This window comes from Delphinus delphis, chromosome X (genome assembly GCF_949987515.2).
Source record: "Delphinus delphis chromosome X, mDelDel1.2, whole genome shotgun sequence".
Taxonomy (NCBI): domain Eukaryota; kingdom Metazoa; phylum Chordata; class Mammalia; order Artiodactyla; family Delphinidae; genus Delphinus; species Delphinus delphis.
In genome coordinates this window covers 80,682,869-80,701,074 of record NC_082704.1, presented here as the reverse complement: position 1 = coordinate 80,701,074, position 18,206 = coordinate 80,682,869, and the positions used below count along the sequence as shown (strand labels likewise).

General features: G+C 36.9%; 1 protein-coding gene across 8 annotated transcripts in view; it reads left to right on the top strand.

Annotated features, from left to right (window-relative positions):
* PFKFB1 (6-phosphofructo-2-kinase/fructose-2,6-biphosphatase 1) overlaps positions 1–18,206 on the top strand; it is a 185,975-nt gene that overhangs the window by 107,719 nt on the left and 60,050 nt on the right. For 6 of the 8 annotated variants that reach the window (XM_060002098.1, XM_060002099.1, XM_060002100.1 and 3 more), the window contains one exon: positions 4,482–4,591. The exons of the other annotated variants lie outside the window; for them this stretch is intronic. In XM_060002098.1, coding sequence (XP_059858081.1) covers positions 4,482–4,591 — 110 coding nt within the window. The remainder of the gene's footprint in view (positions 1–4,481; positions 4,592–18,206) is intronic. 8 annotated transcript variants of the gene reach the window in all.

The following is an 18,206-nucleotide window of genomic DNA, read 5'->3' as shown; positions in this document are numbered from 1 at the left end:
ACGTTTCTTGTATTTTTTCCATTCTATTTCCAAGATTTTGGATCATCTTTATTATCATTTTTCTGAATTCTTTTTCAGTTTGACTGCCTATTTCCTCTTCATTTGTTAGGTCTGGTGAGTGTTTACCTTGCTCCTTCATCTGCTGTGTGTTTTTCTGTCTTCTCATTTTGCTTAACTTACTGTGTTTGTGGTCTCCATTTCTCAGGCTGCAGGTTTGTAGTTCCCATTGTTTTTTGTGTCTGCTCCCAGGGGCTAAGGTTGGTTCAGTGTGTTGTGTAGGCTTCGTGGTGTAGGGGACTAGTGCCTGTGCTCTTGTCGATGAGGCTAGATCTTGTCTTTCTGGTCAATAGTTCCACGTCTGGTGGTGTGTTTTGGGGTGTCTGTGACCTTATTATGACTTTAGGCAGCATCTCTGCTAATGGATGGGGCTGTTTTCCTGTCTTGCCTGTTGTTTGGCATAGGGTGTCCAGCACTGGAGCTTTCTGGTCATTGAGTGGAGCTGTGTCTTGGCGTTGAGATGGAGATCTCTGGGAAATTTTTGCCATTTGATATTACATGGAGCTTGGAGGTCTCTTGTGGACCTGTGTCCTGAACTTGGCTCTCCCACCTCCGAGGCACAGCCTTGACTCCTGGCTGGAGCACCATGAGCCTGTCATCCACATGGCTCAGAATAAAAAGTGGAAAGAAGAAAGAAAGAAAGAAGAAGATAAAATAAAATAAAATAGTTTGAGACCTATGCAGCTGCATGGAAAGATTCCTCCTCCTCAGTCGCAGTGCCTGTGGGGCTCAGCTTTGATTTTGGCCCCAACTCTTTGTCAGCACCGCCCTCAGACATCTGTTCCCCACCCAGGCAAGAGAGAGAGAAAGCAGCAGCTAATTGGGATCCACTTACTCCCTCAGTCTGGGGAGTGGTAAGGCAACCACAACTGGGGTGTTCTAAAATTGCCTGTGGCAGCAGGGACAGGCAGGAATTTGCAACTGACTGGGGCAAGCTTGCTCTGGTTGGAGGGGCTGGTGTGTGGGGCTTTTGGCAGTCCCTCCCCTTGTGTGCCACTCAACAATGGCACCTCATTTTCTAGGCAGACAATGCTTCTTATAGGGACATTCCTGGTCCTGGAGCTTCTCACTCCCATCCCCTCTGTTGTATCCATGCAGCCAACAGTGGTCCTCTCCCTGGATCTGCTCTTTTAACCCCACACCTTAGCACTCAGCACCAGCCAGCATCCGCAGATTCCTGTCTCAGGCAGGGTGCCAAGGGCTGTTTCCCAAGGAGGCTTTAGGTTGGGCGACACTCAGGACCCTGTGGCCTACGTGGGCAGAGGATGTGGAGGAGACCTTGGCTTGAGGGGCAGGTAAGCCTGCTCAGGTGGTTGCCCCTCCCAATGCCTGCAGAGGCCAAAGTAGCCAGCAAGTGGGGAAAGGGGTTGTAATAGTGGCCCCACCCCTGTTTGCCACTCAACAGTGATGCCTTTCTTCTACGGGGTCCTGAGGTTTCTCTGCAAACTTTCCAGGTTGTGGAGCTCCTTACTCCTATCCCGTCAGGCTGTCGTTTCACAGCCAACAGCTGTCTCCTTCCTGGGTCCATGTTCCAAATCCCACTTTCCAGCACCCAACCCCCCTCCACAACAGGAAACTCACAACTCAGGCTGGGATGTGCAGAGCTGCAGTTCAGACCATGCACGCAGTTCTTACTTTGTCCTGCCTTCCACAGACCGTCCGTTGTATTCTCCTTTGATCCCCGAAGATTCTTTTCTGTCCCAGCTGATTTCTCCACCGTGAGGGAGTTTTTCTGAGTGCTGGGACCTCCTCTCACCTTCAGCTTCCTGCCAGGGTTGCTGGTCTCTTTTTTGATTCCTCTTTTCTTTCTTTCAAACTACCTGGTTGCAAGAGGATGTTTCTTGTTCTTTTAGGTGTCTGAAGTCTTCCACTAATGTTCAGCTGGTGCTCTGAGACAATTGTTCTATTTGTAGATGTATTCTTGATGTACCTGTGAGGAGCGACAAATTCCTTGTCCTCCTATTCCACCATCTTGACTCTTCACTCTGTCTAAAAGACTATCTCTTAATAGAGCACATTACCAGAAATTTCATACTACTCCTCCAAGTGTTCTTATGAAACAAATTATGACAGCTTTACCTCAGTGGAAGAAGAGAAAATTGTGGAATGAGGACTTGCTTTATCTGTAACCAGACATCCACTTTTCACTGCTTCTACACAGTCCTCCCCATGGCCCCTTGCAGATTCTGCTGACTTCTGTTAATCTTTCAGACCTGAATGCTGGCTGCTACAGGGTCTTACACTTTCTGACTATGGCAAAGATTAAGCTCACAGCTTCCTCATGTGTTAGGTAGTATTAGCAAAGTTCAGCATGAATCAAGAGAATAAATCAAAATTAATTTAGCCTTCTTCTCAGGGGTCCACCAATTTTCTTAGTAGCATCTTCTGGTAGATTATCCACTTCTATCTTCTCATTTTTATCACTGAGGTCCAAAGCTGGAAATATCCCTGAAAACCAGCAGTTTTATCTCATTGTTCCTTGAAAATCTTTGCCACGGAAACTTGGTATGAACTCTTGTCTTTATGAAACAGATACAGCCAGAGAACCTGTGGTTTCTATTAGATTCATGCAGAATATTGAGCTGATCAAGGTGTGTTTATGGTAGCTGTGCAAATATGGACGTTTTCCCCCTTATCCTTCATGCTTTGCTTAGTTTCACTTGTTCATAGTGTGCACCGTAAAAGCCTCACACCTGGCACTTCAGACCAGACTTCCTAGTGAGAAACGGTGCTGCCTGGCATCTCAGTTCAGTGGGCCATGTGAGGAAGTCACCTCTTCTTCTTCTTCACATCTTCTTCCACTGTTTCCCTCTCTCCTCCCCTTATTTCGTTTTTTCTTTTATTGCCAATTTTTGTTTTTACATTAAGCCATGCCTAAATCCAGTGCTATCCCTGAACTTTCCTAATGTATGATAAAATGCCCCCCTTTTAAAGTCAGTTTGGAGTTGAATTTTCTATTATTTACAGGCAAAAGCATGCCTATACAGAAATTAGTACCAAGTTGTTATGGGTAGAAACTGCAACAGAGGGGAGAAGTTAGAAAAGTATAGAGTATGAAGGTATGTTGGCTACAATAAGGGACCTCAAAATAATTTCTACTAAAAAGAAATAAACTGAGTTTGAGACTGGCCTGAATGAAAATCAATAAGCATTAATTAAGGAAATGAAAATTACCATAAAATAAAATACCACTTTGTCTATTAAATTAGTAAAAGCTAAAAAATATATTTTTTAAAAATGAAGATTGATAATACATGGTGTTGGGGAGAGTATCAGAATATAGGCAATCCCATTCAGTATTTGTGGTGGTATACATTTGTCCAACTATATTATCTAGTAAAATTAAATATAAATATAACCTATAACCCAAAATTCCACTATTAGGTAGTATCCAAGAGAAACATGTTCCTAATGATACATGAAATGAATGTTTATTGCAACATTATTTGTAATAGAACAGAATCAGAAGGCTACCCCAAATTTAAAACAAAGTAATAGGCAATTTTGATAAGTAAATTGTAGCATAGTCGTTCAATGAGATACTACACAACAGTTAAAATATGTATCAAAATGGATATTTACCTACTAATATCTTCAGTATCATACCATTTATGTACATGTGAAACTATGCTATACATTTTATGGATACATACATATACAGTAATAGTATAAAAATCTGCACAGGGAGGGAGGAAGTTATGGGATTTGGAAACAGGTACAAAAGCATATTTAACTCTATCTAAAATATTTTATTATTAAAAATATAAAAATCTAGCAGGGCTTGGTAGCTAGATTGAGCTCATAGAAACTGGTAGTCAGGGATTTTTCTCATTAGTTGATGTCTATGCCATACAGATTGTTATATTTTGAATATCACCTCTGGAAACAACTTTATAAAATGTTAGGATATGATAGGTATGGATAATGGCTTAGCAAGTGTTTGTTATGTTATAATCTGTACACTAATGTACAAAATTCTTGCTGTAATTTTATCTGAACTGTCAATCAATTTATGGATAAATTTGGGAGACACTGAAATTTTTATAGTGCTAAATAATCCTATTCATAAATATGGTATATCTGTCCACGTGTTCAGGTTACTTTTTATGTCTTTCACAATAAAACCTAAAATTCTATGAAAAGATGCAACTGGATAATTATCAACATAATGTTGAACATAAATTAAGACATAGAATGAGATTTAAAATACAGTGCTCTTGGGAGACTCAATTCTGCAATGGGAATGTAAGCTCCCTTACAAACCACACCCGCCATTAATGACACCTATAAACACTGGAAAAAATTTTAAAAAGAAAAATCCTGCTTGAGGACTCTGAGAAGTAGCCAAAAAGGAGGCAAATGGTGGAAAAGAGTGATAACATAAGAAAGAGGGTAAGTTACCCAGATTTTTTTTTCTTTCTCAGCCTTGCATGGTTATTGTGTCCCACTTGTGGATTGGAGAAGCACAGGTAGCTGAAACTCTGATGGAAACCCTGCCATCTTTCTGGCCAAAGGACCTCACAAGGGAGCATGGGTAAGATGCAGTGCAAGTGAGGAATCTCAGGAGGAAAAGAGACAGAGAAAGTATTCCATATCTATGAATAAAACCACACAACACTTACTGGAAAATGCACATGCAGGAGTTAACCACACATGCAGGAGTTAACCTCACAAGCAAATCAAAGGCTTTGAGAAATGAGCTGAGATTTGAATCACAAAATTATCAGCCTAAACCCTGAACCACACATGCACACACATATCCAAATTAGCAAATTAAGGCTTTGAGAACTAAACTGAGATTTTAACTACAGCCCAGAAAATGTAAGACAGAACTGATGGGCAGAATCTAACCAAATTGATTGCCTACTAAAAGAAAAGGATCAACATTTTCCAGAGGGTTATAAAAGAACAGAGTCTACACAAAACATTTTCAATGTCCAGGATAAACAAAAAAATTACTTAGTATTAAAGAACAAGAAAATATGCCCCATTCAAAATGAAAAACAAAATCATCAGATGTCAAACAAGAAGAGACCCAGATATTGGAATTATGAGGCATAACATTAAAGTAGCTATTATAACTATATTCCATGAGGTACAGAAAAACACACTTGAAATAAATGAAGGAAAAACAAATCTCAGAAGAGAAGTAGAAACTGTAAGAAAGAAGCAAATGTAAATTTTAGAATTGAAAGTGCACTATCTAAAATAAAAAGGAATTGGATGAGTTTAATAACAGAATGGCAATTTCAAAGGAAAAAATTGGTGAAATTGAAGTTAGATTGATAGAAACTAACCAATCAGAAATATATAAAGGAAAAAAGTTAGGGGAAAAATAAACAGAGACTGAGAGAACTATTGAGCATTACCAAAGATACTGATATATGTGTAATTTGAGTTCCAAAAAATGGAGGAGAAATAGACTGGGGTAGAAAATATATTTGAAGAAGTCATAAACAAAAGCTTCCTAAATTATGTGAGTAAAACATTTCTGTATGTATGAGAAGCTCAGTGAACAGCATAACTTCCAAGAAAACCAAGTCTTAAAACCAAAGGTATGTTAAAAACCTATAAAACAGCCAGAGGAAAATGACATTATTTTACACAAGGAAAGGCTTCAGTGAACATGGACTTTTTAAAAAATTGAAGTATAGTCGATTTACAATGTTTTGCTAATTTCACGTGTAAAGCAAAATGATCCAGTGTTTTTTCATATTATATTCCATTATAGGTTATTACAAGATAATGAATATAAATTCCTGTGCTATACAGTAAATCCTTGTTACTTATCTATTTTATGTATAGTATTCAATAGCTTGTGTCTGTTAATCCCATACTCCTAATTTGTCCCTCTCTCCCCCTCCCCTTTGGTAACCATAAGATTGTTTTCTATGCCTGTGTGTCTGCTTCTCTTTTGTATATAGATTCATTTGTATTATTTTTAGATTCCTCATATAAGTGATATCATATAGTATTTGTCTTTCTCTGTCTGACTTACTTCACTAAGCATAATATTCTCTAGGTCCATATATGTTCCTGCACATGGCAATATTTCATTTTTTTATGGCTGAGTAATATTCTGATGTATATACCTACCACATCTTCTTAAGTGAATAATCTGTTGGGCACTTGTGTTGTTTCCATGTCTTAGCTATTGTAAATAGTGTTGCTATGAACATTGGGGGATGAATGTATCTTTTTGAATTAGAGTTTTCATTTTTTCCTAATATATAACCAGGAGTGAGATTGCTGGTTCATAAGGTAGCTGTATGTTTAGTTTTTTGAGGAATCTCCATACTGTTTTCCATAGTGACTGCACCAGTTTACATTCCCACCAACAGTGTAGGATGGTTCCCTTCTCTCCACACCCTCTCCAGCATTTATTATTTGTAGATTTTTGACGATGGTCATTCTGATTGGTGTGAAGTGATACCTCATTGCAGTTTTGATTTGCATTTCTTTAATAATTAGCAAAGTTGAACATATTTTCATGTGCCTTTTGTCCATCTGTAGGTCTTCTTTGGAGAAATGTTTATTCAGGACTTCTGCCCATTTTTTGATTGGGTTTTTTTAATATTGAGTTGTATAAGTTGTTTGTATATTTTGGCTATTAACCCCTTGTCAGTCACATCATTTGCAAATACTTTCTCCCCTTCAGTAGGTTGTCTTCATTTTTTTGATGATTTCCTTTACTGTCAAAAAGTTTTTAAGTTCAACTAGGTCCAATTTGTTTATTTTTGCTTTTGTTTCTTTTGCCTTGGGAGACTGATCTAAGAAAATATTGCTACAAAAAATGTTTTTAACAAGAAAATATTGCTACGAATTATGTCAGAGAATGATTTACCTATGTTCCCTTCTAAGAATTTTATGGATTCGTATTTTATATTTAAGTCTTTAAACCATTTTGAATTTATTTTTATATATGGTGTAATGAGTATTCTAATTTCACTGAGTTACATGTTGCTGTCCATCTTTCCCAACACGACATGCTGAAAAGACTATCTTTTCTCCATTACATCCTCTTGCTTCCTTTGTCATAAATTAATTGACCATAGGTGAGTGGGTTTGTTTCTGGGCTCTCTCTTCTGTTCTATTGTTTTTGTGCCAATACCACGCTGTTTTGATTAATGTAACTTTATAGTATACTCTGAAGTATGGAAGGCATATGCCTCCAGCTTTGTTCTTCTTCCTCAGGATTACTTTGGTAATTCAGGATCTTTTGTGGTTCCATATAAATTTTAGGACTAATTATTTTAGTTCTGTGAAAAATGTAATGGGTCTTTTGGTAAGGATTGCATTAAATCTGTAGATTGCTTTGGGTGGTATGGTCATTTTAACAATATTAATTTTTCTAATCTAAAAGCATGGGATATCTTTCCATTTCTTTGAATCATCTTCAATTTCTTTATCAATGTTATATAGTTTTCAGTGTATAGATCTTTCACCTCCTTGGCTAAGTTCCTAGGTATTTTTTTGACATGATTTTAAACTGGTTGTTTTTAAATTTTCTCTTTCTATTTCATTATTAGTGAAAAATGCAACAGATTTCTGTATGTTAATCTTTTATCCTGCTACCATGCTGAATTAATTTATTACTTCTGATATAGTTTCTGTGTGGAGTCTTTAGGGCTCTCTATATAGAGTATCATGTCATCTGCAAATAGAGAGAGTTTTACCCTATCTTTAAAGTTTGAATAACTTCTATTTCTTTTTCTTGTCTGATTCTTGTGGCTAGGACTTCCAATATTATGTTGAATAAAAGTGGTGAGAGTGGGCATCCTTGTCTAGGTCCTGATTTGGGGGGAAGGCTTTCAGCTTTTCACAATTGAATATTAATTTTCTCTGGGTTTGTTGTAAATGGATTTTATTATGTAGAGATATGTTCCCTCTATATCCACTTTGGTGAGAATTTTTATCATGAATGGATGTTGAATTTTGTTGAATGCTTTTACTGCATCTATTGATGATCATGTGGTTTTTGTCTTTCCTTTCGTTGATGGTGTGTATCACGTTGATTGGTTTCATATGTTGAACCATCCTTGTGAACCTGGAATGAATCTAATTTGATCATGGTGTATGATCCTTTTTATGCACTGTTGAATTTAGTTTGCTAATATTTTGCAGAGGATTTTTACATCTATATTCATCAAAGATGTTGGTCTTTTTTTTTTTTTTGTAATGTCTTTGTCTTGTTTTGGTATCAGGGTGATGGCAACTTCATAGAGTGAATTTGGGAGTCAAAACTTCTCTTCAGATTTTTGGAACAGTTTGAGAAGGATATGTATAAGTTCTTTTTTGTATATTTGGTAGAATTCCCCAATGAAGCTGAAGACTTATTTTGCAGCAAGTTTTTAAAATTACAGATTCTGTTTCACTTTGAGTGATTAGTCTGTTCAAATTATCTGTCTCTCCTTGACTCAGTTTTGGGAGGCTATATGTTTCTAGAAACTTGACCTTTTCTTCTAGGTTGTCCAGTTTCTTGACATAGAATTGTTCATAGTATTCTCTTATGAGATTTTGTATTTCTGTAGTATCACTTGGTATTGCTCCTCTTTTATTTCTTATTTTGTTTATTTGGGTTCTATCTCTTTTCTTCTTGGTGAGCCTGGCTAGAGGTTTTTGAATTTTGTGTACCTTTAAAAAACAAAAAAGCTCTTGGTATATTGATCTTTCCTATTTTTTTTTATCTTTCCTATTTTTAATCTCTATTTTATTTATTACCTCTCTGACCTTTATTATTTCCTTCTTTCTGCTAACTATGGGTTTTGTTTGTTTTTCTCTTTCTAATTCTTTTAGGAGGTAGATTAAGCTGTTTGAGATTTTTCTTGTTTCTTGTGGTAGGCCTGTATTGCTCTGAAGTTCCCTCTTAGAAATGCTTTTGCTACATCCCATAGATTTTGTAAGGTTATGTTTTCATTTTCATTTGCCTTCAAGTATTTTCTGAATTCTTTGATTTCATCAGTGACTCTGGTTTTTTAGTAGCATGCTGTTTACTCTCCATGTGTTCATTCTTTTCCCATTTTCTTTCTATAGTTGATTTCTGGTGTCATACTATTGTGGTCAGAAAAGATGCTTGAAATAATTTCTATCCTCTTAAATTTGTTGAGACTTGTTTTGTGACCTAGTATGTGGTCTATCCTAGAGAACATTCCATGCATGCTTGAAAAGAATGCTTATTCTACTATTTTTGGATGTAGTGTCCTGTAGGTATCAGTCAAGTCCAACTGCTCTATTGTGTCATTTAGGATCTTTTCTGCCTTATTGATTTTCTGTCTGGATGATTTACCCATTGATGTCAATTGAGTGTTAAAGTCTCCTACTGTTATTGTATTGTCAATTTCTCCCTTTAGGTCTGTTAGTATTTGTTTTATGTATTTAGATATTCCTATATTGGGCATGTATATGTTAATATTTGTAATATCTTCTTTTTGTATCGATCCCTTTATTATTATATAATGCCATTCTTTGTCTTTCTTTATGGTCTTTGTTTTAAAGTCAATTTTGTCTGATATGAGTATCATCGTCCCTGCTTTCTTGTTGTGTCCATTTGCATGAAATATCTTTTTCCATCCCCCTCACTTTCAGTCTGTGTGTGTCTTTTGCCCTGAAGTGAGTTCCCTGTAGGCAGCATACTGTAGGTTCTTAAGTTTTTATCCAACCTAGCACTCTATGTCTTTTGATTGGAGCATTTAGTCCATTGACATTTAAAGTAATTATTGATAGCTATGTATTTATTGCCATTTTAATTCTTGTTTTCAGGTTGTTGCAGTTCTTCTTTCTTCATTTCTTCTTTTTGTTTTTCCCTTTGTGGTTTGATGATTTTCTTTTGTAGTGTGCTTGAATTCCTTTCTCTTTGGTATTTGTGAATCTATTGTATGTTTTTGATTTGTGGTTACCATGGAGTTCAAGTACATTGATCCATAACTATAACTCTTCCTTTAAGCTGATAGTCATTGAAGTTCAAACACATTCTAAAAAATCTATATTCTTATACTCCCCTACCCCCATTTTGTGATTTTGATAATCTATTTTACATCTTCATGCTTATCCTTTTGCTGTTAATTGTAGCTATAATCACTTTTATAATTTTTTATTAATATATGTACTGGCTTATTTAAATGATCTTCGATCCTTTTGTATATTTACCTTTCCTATTGTGATTTCCCTTTTCTATAGATTCCTGCTTCTTTTCTATTTAAAGAAGACCATTCAATGTTTCTTTTAGGGTAGGTTTAGTGTTTGCTAGTCTGAGAAATTCTTTATCTTTCTATTCTAAATGATAATCTTGCTGGGTAGTGTATCCTTGGTTGCAAGTTTTTCCCATTCAGGACTTTGAATATATCATGTCACTCCCTTCTGGCCTGCAAAGTTTCTGGAGAGAAATCAGCTGATAGCCTTATGGGGGCTCCCTTGTAGTGGTACCTGGCTTTTTGTTTTTCTCTTGCTGTCTTTAGAATTCTCTTTATCTTTTACTTTTCACATTTTTAATATGATATGTCTTGGTGTGGGTCTGTTTGGGTTAATCTTCCTTGGGACGCTCTTTACTTCCTGTACCTGGATATCTGTTTCCTTCTTCAGGTTTGGGAAGTTTTCAGCCATGATTTCATCAAAGACATTTTTGACTCCCTTCTCTCTCTATTCTCCTTTTGGGACCCTTATAAGGAAAATGTTGGTATGCTTGATGTTATCCCAAAGATCCCTTAAACAGTTCTCATTAAATTTTCTTTTCTTTATGCTGTTATGATTGGGTGATTTCCATTATTTTACCTTCCAGATCACTTGTTCATTATTCTGTGCCATTTAGTCTGCTATTCATTGCTTCTAGACTGGTTTTTATCTTGGCACTTGAATTGTCTATTTTTGATTATCTTATCTTTACAGTTTCTAGTTCCTTGGTATAGTGATCTACATTTCTATCAATAATATTTCTAAATTCAGTTTACATTTTTATCACCTCTTTTTTAAACTCAAGGTCTAGTAGACTGGTGAGCTTTGTTTCATTATTTGTTCTTTCAGGAGACTTCTCTTGTTCTTTTTTTCACTTTAAAAAAATTTATTGGAATATAGTTGATTTACAATCTTGTGTTAGTTTCAGGTGTACAGCAAAAGTGAATCAGTTATACATATACATATATTCACTCTTTATAAGATTCTTTCCCCATATAATGCCACTCACTTTTTTTTTTTTTTTGTGGTACACAGGCCTCTCACTGTTGTGGCCTCTCCTGTTGCAGAGCACAGGCTCCGGACGCACAGGCTCAGTGGCCGTGGCTCACGGGTCCAGCCGCTCCACGGCACATGGGATCCTCCTGGACCGGGGCACGAACCCATGTCCCCTGCATCGACAGGCGGACTCCCAATCACTGCGCCACCAGGGAAGCCCGCCACTCACTTTTTTTTCACACACACACACTATTTTATTTTTACAAGAGATAAATAGACTGACAACAAGCATTGTAAATGAATGACCACAAAAAAAAGCAACAATGATTGCAATTACCAAGCACAATACACACTCATAATATGTCATAATATTGACATTCAGTCCAGTAATCCTCCACTATAACAGCTCCTTTACTTTGCAGTGAAAATTGATTTGTATATTTTTTGCCTCTGGGTCCTTGTGGGATTTTTTTTTCTTTTATTCAAACACAAAGTCACAAAAATTATAATCGTCCACATCAGTTCACTCAGTCCTGTGTAATTAATCTTTTTATTTTCCTCTTGATCTTTTGTTAGCACTTTTAAGAGTTCATCAGTTTTCCATTAGAGTTCTGAAAATGCTTCTTCATTCAGTTCAGCAGTATAGTGGGTTACCAGAAACTGTACTTGTCAGAGTCTTTTCCATGAATTCCTTGAAGATGAAACCCTTTTACAGGAACATATTTGCAAAAGCATCAGAGTACACCCAGAACTGTCTGTAAATTACAAAAGACTTAAAAATGACCATGGTTAAATATTTGATGAAAGTTCATAATAATGCAATTGACAAGGAAATTTAGTTATTTCTGAGATATACATTTTAAAGTAATAACTGGAATTATGATTTATAACATTATACCAGAACATATAAGATCTTTAGAAATTTCATGCAATGTCTGAAACATTTATATTAACATATTTCCATACAAATAACTCAAAGAAAGTTTAGTATTAGTTGTTTTGTTTGTTTGTTTGTTTTATATTGCAGGTTCTTATTAGTCATCAAATTTATACACATCAGTGTATACGTGTCAATCCCAATCGCCCAATTCAGCACACCACCATCCCCACCTCACTGCGGTTTTCCCCGCTTGGTGTCCATACATCTGTTCTCTACATCTGTGTCACAAAGTCTGCCCTGCAAACCAGCTAATCTGTACTATTCTTCTAGGTTCCACATATATGTGTTAATACATGATATTTTTTTCTCTTTCAGACTTACTTCACTCTGTATGAGAGTCTGTAGATCCATCCATGTCCCAACAAATGACTCAATTTCCTTCCTTTTATGGCTGAGTAATATTCCATTGTATATATGTACCACATCTTTATCCATTCGTCTGTCGATGGGCATTTAGGTTGTTTCCACGACCTGGCTATTGTAAATAGTGCTGCAATGAACATTGGGGTGCATGTGTCTTTTTGAATTATGGTTTACTCTGGGTATATGCCCAGTAGTTGGATTCCTGGGTCATATGGTAATTCTATTTTTAGTTTTTTAAGGATCCTCCATACTTTTCTCAACAGTGGCTGTATCAAATTACATTCCTGTCAACAGTACAGTGGGTTCCCTTTTCTCTGCACCCTCTCCAGCATTTGTTGTTTGTACATTTTTTGATGAAGCCCATTCTAACTGGTGTGAGGTGATATCTCATTGTAGTTTTGATTTGCATTTCTCTAATAATTAGTGATGTTGAGCAGCTTTTCATGTGCTTCTTGGCCATCTGTATGTCTTCTTTGGAGAAATGTCTATTTAAGTCTTCTGCCCATTTTTGGATTGGGTTGTTTGTTTCTTTAATATTGAGCTGCATGAGCTGTATATATATTTTGGAGATTAATCCTTTGTCCGTTGATTCATTTGCAAATATTTCCTCCCATTCTGAGGGTTGTCTTTTTATCTTGTTTATAGTATCCTTTGTTGTGCAAAAGTTTGGAAGTTTCATTAGGTCCCATTTGTTCATTTTTGTTTTTTTATTTCCATTACTCTAGGAAGTGGATCAAAAAAGATCTTGCTGTGCTTTATGTCAAAGAGTGTTCTTCCTATGTTTTCCTCTAAGAGTTTTAGAGTGTACGGTCTTACATTTAGGTCTCGAATACATTTTGACTTTCTTTTTGTGTACGGTGTTAGGGAGTGTTCTAATTCCATTTTTTACATGTAGTGGTCCAGTTTTCCCAGCACAACTTATTGAAGAGACTGTCTTTTCTCCATTGTATATCTTTGCCTCCGTTGTCATATTAGTTGACCATAGGTGTGTGGGCTTATCGCTGGGCTTTCTATCTTGTTCTGTTGATCTATGTTTCTGTTTTTCTACCAGTACCATGTTGTCTTGATTACTGTAGCTTTGTAGTATACTCCAAAGTCAGGGAGTCTGATTCCTCCAGCTCCGTTTTTTTCCCTCAAGACTGCTTTGGCTATTCGGGTTCTTTTGTGTCTCCATACAAATTTTAATATTATTTGTTCTAATTCCGTAAAAAATGTCATTGGTAAATTGATAGGGATTGCACTGAATCTGTAGATTGCTTTGGGTAGCATAGTCATTTTCACAATATTGATTCTTCCAATCCAAGAACATGGTATATCTCTCCATCTGTTGGTATCATCTTTAATTACTTTCATCAGTGTCTTATAGTTTTCTGCATACAGGTCTCTTGTCTCCCTAGGTAGATTTATTCCTAGGTGTTTTATTATTTTTGTTACAATGGTAAATTGGAGTGTTTCCATAATTTCTCTTTCAGATTTTTCATCATTAGTGTATAAGAATGCAAGAGATTTCTGTGCATTAATGTTGTATGCTGCTACTTTACCAAATTCATTGATTAGCTCTAGTAGTTTTCTGGTGGCATTTTTAGGATTCCATAAGTATAGTATCCTGTCATCTGCAAAAAGTGACACTTTTACTTCTTCTTTTCTAATTACTATTCCTTTTATTTCTTTTTGTTCTCGGATTGCCATGGTTAGGACTTCCAAAACTATGTGGAATAATAGTGATGAGAGTGGACATCCTTGTCTCATTCCTGATAGTAGAGGAAATGCTTTCAGTTGTTCACCATTGAGAATGATGTTTGCTGTGGGTTTGTCATATATGGCCTTTATTATGTTGAGGTAGGTTCCCTCTATGCCCACTTTCTGGAGAGTTTTTATCGTATATCGGTGTTGAATTTTGTCAAATGATTTTTCTGCATCTATAGAGATGATCATATGGTTTTTATTCTTCAATTTGTTAATATGGTGTATCACATTGATTGATTTGCGTATATTGAAAAATCCTTGTATCTCTGGGATAAATCCCACTTGATCATGGTGTATGAACCTTATAATGTGCTGTTGGATTGTGGTTGCTAGTATTTTGCTGAGGATTTTGCATCTATATTCATCAGTGATATTGGTTTGTAATTTTCTTTTTTTGTAGTATCTTTGTCTGGTTTTGGTGTCAGGGTGATGGTGGCCTCATAGAATGAGTTTGGGAATGTTCCTTCCTCTGCAATTTTTTGGAAGAGTTTGAGAAGGATGGGTGTTAGCTCTTCTCTAAATGTTTGATACAATTCACCTGTGAAGCCATCTGGTCCTGGAATTTTGTTTGCTGGAAGATTTTTAATCACAGTTTCAATTTCATTACTTGTGATTGGTCTGTTCATATTTTCTGTTTCTTTCTGGTTCAGTCTTGGAAGGTTATACCTTTCTAAGAATTTGTCCATCTCTTCCATGTTGTCCATTTTATTGGCATAGAGTTGCTTTTAATAGTCTCCAAGGATGCTTTGTATTTCTGTGGTGTCTGTTGTAACTTCTCCTTTTACATTTCTTATTTTATTGATTTGAGTCCTCTCCCTCTTTGTCTTGATAGTCTGGCTAATATTTTATCAGTTTTGTTGACCTTGTCAAAGAACCAGCTTTTAGTCTTATTGATATTTCCTATTGTTTTCTTTGTTTCTATTTTATTTATTTCTGCTCTGATCTTTATGATTTATTTCCTTCTGCTAACTTTGGGTTTTGTTTGTTCTTCTTTCTCTAGTCTCTTTAGGTGTAAGTTTACATTGTTTATTTGAGATTTTTCTTGTTTCTTGAGGTAGGCTTGTATAGCTATAAACTGCCCTCTTAGAACTGCTTTTCCTGCATCCAATAGGTTTTGGATTGTCGTATTTTCATTGTCATTTGTCGCTAGGTATTTTTTGATTTCCTCTTTGATTTCTTCAGTGATCTCTTTTTTATTTAGTAACGTTTTGCTTAGCCCCCATGTGTTTGTGTGTTTTACGTTTTCTTCCCTGTAATTCATTTCTAATCTCACAGCGTTGTGGTCAGAAAATATGCTTGATATGATTTCAATTTTCTTAATTTTACTGAGGCTTGATTTGTGACCCAAGATGTTATGTATCCTGGAGAATGTTCCGTGCACACTTGAGAAGAAAGTGTAATCTGCTGTTTTTGGATGGAATGTCCTATAAATATCAATTAAATCTATCTGGTGTATTGTGTCATTTAAACCTTCTGTTTCCTTATTTATTTACATTTTGGATGATCTGTCCATTGGTGTAAGTGAGGTGTTAAAGTTCCCCCCTATAATTGTGTTACTGTTGATTTCCTCTTTCAGAGGTGTTAGCAGTTGCCTTATGTATTGAGGTGTTCCTATGTTGGGTGCATATATATTTATAATTGTTATATCTTCTTCTTGAACTGATCCCCTGATCATTATGTACTGTCCTTCCTTGTCTCTTGTAACATCCTTTATTTTAAAGTCTATTTTTTTTTTGATATGAGCAGAGTTACTTCAGCTTTCTTTTGATTTCCATTTGCATGGAATATCTTTTTCCATCCCCTCACTTTCAGTCTGTATGTGTCCCTAGGTCTGAAGTGGATCTCTTGTAGACAGTATATATGTGGGTCTTGTTTTTGTATCAATTCAGCAAACCTGTGCCTTTTGGTTGGAGCATTTATTCCATTCACGTTTAAGGTAATTATCGATATGTATATTCCTATGACCATTTTCTTAATTGTTTGGGGTTTGTTTTTGTAAGTCCTTTTCTTCTCTTGTGTTCCTCACTTAGAGAAGTTCCTTTAGCATTTGTTTTAGAGCTGGTTTGGTGGTGCTGAATTCTCTTAGATTTTGCTTGTCTGTAAAGCTTTTGATTTCTCCATCCAATCTGAATGAGATCCTTGCCAGGTAGAGTAATCTTGGTTGTAGGTTCTTCCCTTTCATCACTTTAAGTATATCATGCCACTCCTTTCTGGCTTGTAGAGTTTCTGCTGAGAAATCAGCTGTTAACCTTATGGAAGTTCCCTTGTATATTATTTGTCATTTTTCCCTTGCTGCTTTCAATAATTTTTCTTTGTCTTTAATTTCTGCCAATTTGATTACTATGTGTCTCAGCATGTTTCTCCTTGGGTTTATCCTGTATGGGACTCGCTACTCTTACTGGACTTGGGTGGCTATTTCCTTTCCTATGTTAGGGAAGTTTTCAACTATAATCTCTTCAAATATTTTCCCAGGTCCTTTCTCTCTCTCTTTTCCTTCTGGGAGCCCTATGATGCGAATGTTGTTGCATTTAATGTTGTCCCAGAGGTCTCTTAGTCTGTCTTCATTTCTTTTCATTCTTTTTTCTTTATTGTGTTCCACAGCAGTGAATTCCACCATTCTGTCTTCCAGGTCACTTATCTGATCTTCTGCCTCAGTTATTCTGCTATTGATTCCTTCTAGTGTAGTTTTCATTTCAGTTATTGTATTGTTCATCTGTTTGTTTGTTCTTTAATTCTTCTAGGTCTTTGTTAAATATTTCTTGCATCTTCTCGATCTTTGCCTCCTTTCGTTTTCTGAGGTTGTGGATCATCTTCAGTATCATTATTCTGAATTCTTTTTCTGGAAGGTTGCCTATCTCCACTTCATTTAGTTGTTTATCTGGGGTTTTATCTTGTTTCTTCATCTACTGTATAGCCCTCTGCCTTTTCATCTTGTCCATCTTTCTGTGAATGTGGTGTTTGTTCCACAGGCTGCAGGATTCTAGTTTGTCTTGCTTCTGCTCTCTGTCCTCTGGTGGATTAGGGTATTTAAGAGGCTTGATGGGAGGGACTGGTGGTGGGTAAAACTGACTGTTCTCTTGTTCTCTTAATTGGGAGTAGTTCCTCTTCCTTTTCATTTTTCATGTTGTAGTATCTAGAGCCTGTGCTGGATGTGAGGCATGGCTTCCTCTCTCTTCTGTGGATGTCACAGCCCTGTCAGGGGTGGGGCCTATTCTCCAGTTGTTGAAGTAGAAGCCCTTATTGCTGAGTTGGATCAAGCTCCATTGCCATTGAGTGCATGTTTTTACCCCAAATGTGGTGATTACTGAAGCTAGTGAGGCCCGTGTGGTCACAGTTGACCTATGTGTTGCCTTTGTAGGCATCCTCAGTTCTGCTCAGAAGCAACTCAATATTGTGTCCCTTTCTCTGTAGTATTCTTCCCACATCTAGTGCAAAGCTGTGGTGGAGAGTAGACTGGGACTGGGGGTTAGGGGATTGTGAGTGCAGGAATTGAGTTGGCTGTGCTGTTGTCTGAGATCTGGGCTGCCTCTGTGGCAGAGTTCTCCCAGGACCTATCTGCCCCAGATCTAGCACTAAGCTAACTGTGATGTATAGTGGGTGGAGCTTGGGCACTCTTGCTGGGAGATAAACCACTGCATACTCTTGGAACATGCTGACAATAGCCATCGCCACCCCACATGGACCACACCCCAGGACCTCCAGCCTATCTCTGCATAGCTAAATGAGTCATTTTCCAGGGCCTGTCTGCCCAAGATTCAGCACTTAGCCATTTGTGCACCTGTGGTGTTGCCCCATGTGTACATTGACAATGTTTGCCACAGCTACACCTGCTGCTGTGTGTGTTCACTGACAATAGTCTTCTCAGATCCACTCATATCACACCCCAGGTGCCCTGGTCTGTCTCTACACAGCTAGGCTGAGTCTCTGCCCAGGTCTC